This window comes from Euphorbia lathyris, chromosome 4 (genome assembly GCF_963576675.1).
Source record: "Euphorbia lathyris chromosome 4, ddEupLath1.1, whole genome shotgun sequence".
NCBI lineage: Eukaryota > Viridiplantae > Streptophyta > Magnoliopsida > Malpighiales > Euphorbiaceae > Euphorbia > Euphorbia lathyris.
In genome coordinates, this window is record NC_088913.1 from 17,625,818 (window position 1) to 17,631,910 (window position 6,093).

A 6,093-nucleotide genomic window follows, 5' to 3' on the forward strand; every position below is an offset into this window, starting at 1 on the left:
TAACATAATGTGATGTAGTGCTTAATTAATTGGCGAGTCTCTTATGATTGAATCGTTGTAGAGTTTAACCATTACAGTGAATATTTTAATAAAATGAATTTTATAATGATGATGTGACATATATATTGAGTGTTGTAAATATGAACTATTGGAAATTGCTGATTGGAAATACTCTTATCATTTCCAAATTTGAATATATTTATTTTTTAATATTTTTTTTAGATATTCTTATATTTTATTTTCTCCTATTCTTTTAACAATCAATCCCTAAAAGTAAAAATTTCAAAATTAATACAATTATTTACTACATAACATTTCTAAGATAAAATTAACATTTTTAACATATTGTAAATTAAATTACCAATATTGATTAACTATAAACATTATTATCATTCACGCCAGTGTTTCTCATATATAGAAGTGGATAATGAATCTCCAAAAAAAAAAAAAAAAGTGGATAATGTGAAAAGACCTAAATGGCTTTAGAAGAGGCAGTTTCACTTTTGGACTTGTCTGTTGGGCCTTTGAGGGTGTTGGGCTAGGCCCATATATAGTGAGCCTTGTTGTATCACATTGTTTGTCCGTATGAGGATATGAAAATAGATTTAATTAAGGTTAAATTTATAATTAGGTATTTAAAATTCCTCTGATTATTTATGTTTTTTTAAGACTAAGGTCTTGAATTTAATAGTTTTAATCCTGATATTTAATTTCGACACACAATGAGCCCTTTACTAACGGTTTGTTATCTAAACCGTTAGTGAATAACTCAATGCATGTAAAATTAAAGATATAGAGATTTAATCCTTAAAATCTTAAAAGTTTGGGATAAAGTGCCAACTAAATATTTATAGCCATTAGTAATTTTACCTCTAACGTCTAAAATGGTATAATTTTACCCATTGCGTTGGCAGTCAAGAGCAATTTTAACCCTAACGTTGTCAAGTTGGGTCAATTTGAGAAATAATTCATCAAACTATCTTTTCGGTCATGAATCTTGTCATTTACACTTCACATGTGAGTCATTTTTATCACTCATTAGTAACAGATCATAAACATATGATTAGACGTGATTTTTTTTAAAAAAAATTAACAAATATAATGTCTATTGTACGAGTTGGACAAAAAAAACTTCAAAATATTTCACCGAATTTATAAATATTAATCTCCGATTCTATTATAAAATTACAGAAAATATGAAATCTTTTTTTAAAACGAACTGATATGCAATTGGTACGGAATAAGGAACAAAATATCTGTGTTTTATAATAATGTCTGAAATTGACCTAACTTACCAACGTTAGAGATAAAACTGCACCATTTTAGATATTAGGGGTAAAATTGATTCTAGCTGTAAACATTAGAGGTATTTTTGCACTTTATCCCTAAAAATTCGGAGCCTTAACCCTTTAAATCTTCATAGTTTAAGGGTTTAATCCTATACTTGAATATTGTTCTTATGCTAGCCCTTATTCTTTTGTTCTTTCTCCGGATTTTATTCGGCCATTGTTGCGTTCTGATTGTTTGGTTTCTAATCCATAATAAAATGTTTCCTTTGCTTCAAAAAAAAAATCATAATAAATAATTATTTTATTTTAATTTTTTAATTTTTATTACATCTATGTCCAACCATTAAAGAAATTGAACTGAAAAATAAAAGATCAATAAAGATGTGTTTGTATTTCCAACTTTAAAACAATACCATTTGAATTAATTTAATCCTAGAATTGTACTTCCAAATTAATAAAAATGAAAAAAGAGCAATAAAAAATATATTATTTGATTCAAAAAAAAAAAATATATTATTAAAATTGGCTATACTAAGCAACCTCTTATAAAAGCATTTTAAATTATCTTTAACTCACAATACATTAAATCTCACTAATTCATGTTCATTTTTGTTATTATAGGCAAAAGTCACATGTAAGGGCTCATTTGTTTTACTTACTGTTTGTTGTTGTTGTTTTTTTTGTTACGGTTTGATGTTTGTTGTTTGAAAATGCTACTTTTCCAAAAAGCAAGAATTCTCTACTTTTATAAAAAAACTACTTTTCCGTTACAAAAGGCAAATAGAAGGTGTCTAACCAAACACCTAAAACTCTCATTTTCAAAATGAAAATGCAAATAGAAAGTCAAAAACCAGCGACCAAATGAAACTTTTAAGATTTTAAGAATTAAGCTTTCGATCTTTAATTTTCACATGCATTGAGCATTTCACTATCGTTTTGGTTAGTGAGAGGCAATTTGAAAATTAAAATTAGAAAAATAAATGATCACAGACTCAATTTTTAAAACCGAAAAATTTCAACCCCTTAATTAATAAGATATATTCTTAAAACGCTAATAAGACGGGTAGTACATTTATCATAATAGATTCAGATTGTACATATAAGAAAATGGTTAATGAGAGATATTAAAAGTGATAGTTTGTTGCAAACTTTTTCTAATGGCCTTATAGATGAAGGTATTCTTAGTCTCTGGATTTTTGACTGTAAATTCATAATCTCCATGAAATAATGAAACTTGTGCAAACCCATTTGAATCTGTAACAACTTCCATTTCCCCAATTTTCCACTCAGAAATAAGCTTATCCACAACAATTCCTGCTGCTGTTTTTTTGAAATTTTCATCTGCCAATATTGTTCTATTGAATCCTGCTTCTTTTGGTCCTGCAAACATTATGATCCCTTCCACTGCAGGGTGACCATACCCTTCCCTCAGAATCTGTTCTAGATATTCTGCCTGTCACAAAAAAGAAACATTCGTCGGTAATTTTGTCGGTATTCGCAAACACACAAACAAATAATGTTATAGTACCTGATTGGGTCCAATGTCCATATCCAGTTCTGTTATCCATACAGGCAATTTTGTAGCTCCTAGAATATCCAAAGCAGACCTCATATAAACAAGGTTTGGTTTTCCATACCCAAAATGTCCCTGAACTCCAATTCCTGCTAACATCCCTTTGTTGCTTGGATATGACAGAATTTCGTTCAGTTTCTTCACGTAATTGCTCGGATTTGCAGCTTTATCTTCGCTATATTCGATTGTATTAAACTCATTCATAAACATTCGTGTATTCGGATCAATCTGATAAGCTCTTGCATATACTTCTGCAGATGCATTTTCCCCAAATTTAGACTCAAAGAAGTGATAATGTAGATCCTCATTCATTACATCCCATCCGATCACTTGCCCCGCGTATCTTCGAGTAACCGAATCTACTCTTCGAAATGCTGCTGCTTTTAGTCCATTGGCATCAAGGTTTTTCACCCATAGGGGCTGTTGGTCCGGGTTGTCCCAAAGGATGTTGTGACCTCTAACCTTAATACCATTGTTCTTAGCAAATCCGAGCATGGAATCGGGGACCGTGTAGTTTTCTTTGCCCGGTATATTCTCCGTGCTATACCATTTCATTTCATTAGTAAATGTTGTGAACTTAAACCTTGAAGCAAACCAGTTTTGGTAATCTTTGCTTGTGAGAATGTAATGGTTCATTCCACAGCCAAATGGGAAATTTGATTTGATTTGCTTGATTGAGATTATAGCTCCTCTTGCTGCAGTGTTGTTTGCATAAATTGCTCGTAATTTCACCTCGGTTTTTCGTACCTGAAGAATCATTGTTCGAGTCCTGAGACCGATTAGTTTTTCGAATGAAATGATGTAATTATAATCCTGAAGTTTGATTGATAATTTACCTTGTCAATGCTTTTTTCCTGATGTGATTTCCATTGCTTCATTGTGAATTCTTGTAATGAGACATTTTCATACCATATCCCCACTTCACGATTCTTGCACTACATTGATGAAACGAAACATCGGTAATCGAGCAATTAATAGACGAAAATATGTTAAAAACTAAAGAGGATTACCGACGACAAATTACATTTACTACAGAGAATTCCGCTTGTAATTTCTTTTTTATTCATTTCCAAAGTTAAGGGGTCGACGGACCCTCTGTCCCCCTATCGGGTCCTTAGTTAGAGTTTCTATGAGTCAAATTTGGTGTTTATGGATAATAAAGTAAGGAAGAGCATTCAAATTAAATGATTACTGTCCATAAAAAATAAAGAAAAAATTGAAATAAATAAAATGGAAAAGAAATTTAAAACAAATAAACAAAATAAAACCAAAACATGGCATGTGACGGTATCATACAAGAAACAAATAAAGAAATAAACAACCGAAAACATTTAATGGTTGTATCATGATTAAAAAAAAAAGTTTCAATTAGTTAGTTGTCCGTAGATGCATCTATCACGTGAGCTGAAATTTTAATATTCATCTTATTTATCAACAGTTTATATGATTTATGATTTTAAATGCAAGAAATAAACGACCGAAAACATTTAATGGTTAAAAAACAGGACTTTCTATTAATTAGTTGTCCGTAAATGCATATATTAAGTGAGAAAAAAATTTAATATTAATCTGAAATATCGACATTTTGTGATTTTAAATGCGTTGCAGATGCTAAATAGAGTAAAATTAAGACTGAAATATCATATGTAGTGACAGAAATGTCCGTCGGTAATTTAGTCGATAAGAAAATAAAAGCAGAAGACAGTAAAATTCACCTCAAAAAGAATGTCAACAAGGCCTGAAACTGGTGCAATCAGGCCTCCTTTCAGCAAAGACCAGCAACCATGTTTAGCCATAACATCTCCGCCGCGCATCAAATCCCCACGAGCAGTTCGAAACACAACAGCAACAGTTTCACTTTCTTCACTAATCTGAATCCAAGCTGAAATTTTACAGTTCAGTTAAAGTTTTCTAACAAAATTTCTGATACATAAATACTCAAAGAAATACCCGAAAAGCTGTAGAGTTTCCCTTTCTGGAATCGAACTTTCTGCAAGATTCTCTCAAATGATCCTCCTGATGATGATGCCTTAATCATGTTCTGCCTGAATTCTGGATTAACTATCATGCCTCCACCGCGATTCAGCCTCGGGGGATTCGCCAAGCACTGCTTTGATCAGGATTATAAAATATATCAAAATCAAGAAGTTCATTATTGGAAAAATTGATAAGAATAATGGAAGCATTGTTCTTGCCTCAGTTGTTGCTGAATAGTCATAGGAGAAAGAGTAAATCCCTTGTCCTGCATTCATTCATGGTTTCAAACAAAAAATGTAATTTTGTTTTTTTAATGAATTTGATAAAATAAAAATGTATACATAGAGATGAATTGATACCTGAATATAGCAGAAAAAATGAAATTAGGAAAAGAGAAGATTGAGGAAATATGTTCTTCATATCCTTTTGCATAAAATGTGCAAATTAGTTTGAAATTTCTGCCAAATGCTGCGAAATGTAAGAATATGAGACCCAACTCAAACTCCCATATATAGATGCTAAAATGGTTAAGCTTGCCTAATAAACACATCACATTGTCTGCATAATTAACACTTGCTAAAATTGAATTCCTTTGCAGTTTTCTTCCCATATGTGAGAATGTTAGTGTTACCTACTCCCCTGAAATTGAGGAGCCGATCCGATTTTCTCCAATTCGACCCGGGTGTTTTTTTTGGCTTCCTAGGCCGTAATTATAACAAAACACGTTGTTGTTATTTTTAATATTGTTGCATGTTGTTGGCGAATTGTGTTTAGTATTTTCTAAAATATATTTCTTTAATTGTGTTCTCTGGTTGAATCTGTGATATATTTTAAGAGTTTAACGATATTATTTTATAGTCTTTGGTCAAGTATATTACTAATGGACTATTTTTACTTGTTTGAATTGTTTTAAGGAAAAAAACATCATTAGGCCCCTGATCTTTAATTTTTTGGTTCATTAAACCTTTTGGATACATTAATTATTTTTAGTCTGATTAAGCCTTTTATGACCAAAAAAATAATAATTTTGAACATAAAATTCGGTTAATAGACTGTTATTCCTTACACCTGCATTCAAAATTTGTATTTTTTCACTGTTTGAATGCAGTTTTGGATGTGTATTGTGACTGTAGGAAACTATAAAAACCTTAATTCAAACTGTAAAAAATATTCTTTTTATTAATTTTAAATACAGATGAAGTTAATAACATATTTTTAACAGAATTAGATGTTCATAACTTACTAATTTGGTCA

General features: G+C 30.7%; 1 protein-coding gene across 1 annotated transcript; it reads right to left on the reverse strand.

Annotated features, from left to right (window-relative positions):
- Positions 1-2,337: 2,337 nt before the first annotated feature.
- LOC136227543 (endo-1,4-beta-xylanase 5-like) lies at positions 2,338-5,307 on the reverse strand. The gene is made up of 7 exons (XM_066016238.1): positions 5,199-5,307; positions 5,058-5,104; positions 4,813-4,969; positions 4,578-4,744; positions 3,699-3,797; positions 2,818-3,609; positions 2,338-2,742 (listed from the first exon to the last, which is right to left on the reverse strand). The coding sequence occupies exons 1-7, from the start codon at positions 5,269-5,271 to the stop codon at positions 2,401-2,403; spliced, it is 1,677 nt and encodes a 558-aa protein (XP_065872310.1). The 5' UTR covers positions 5,272-5,307; the 3' UTR covers positions 2,338-2,400.
- Positions 5,308-6,093: the final 786 nt, after the last annotated feature.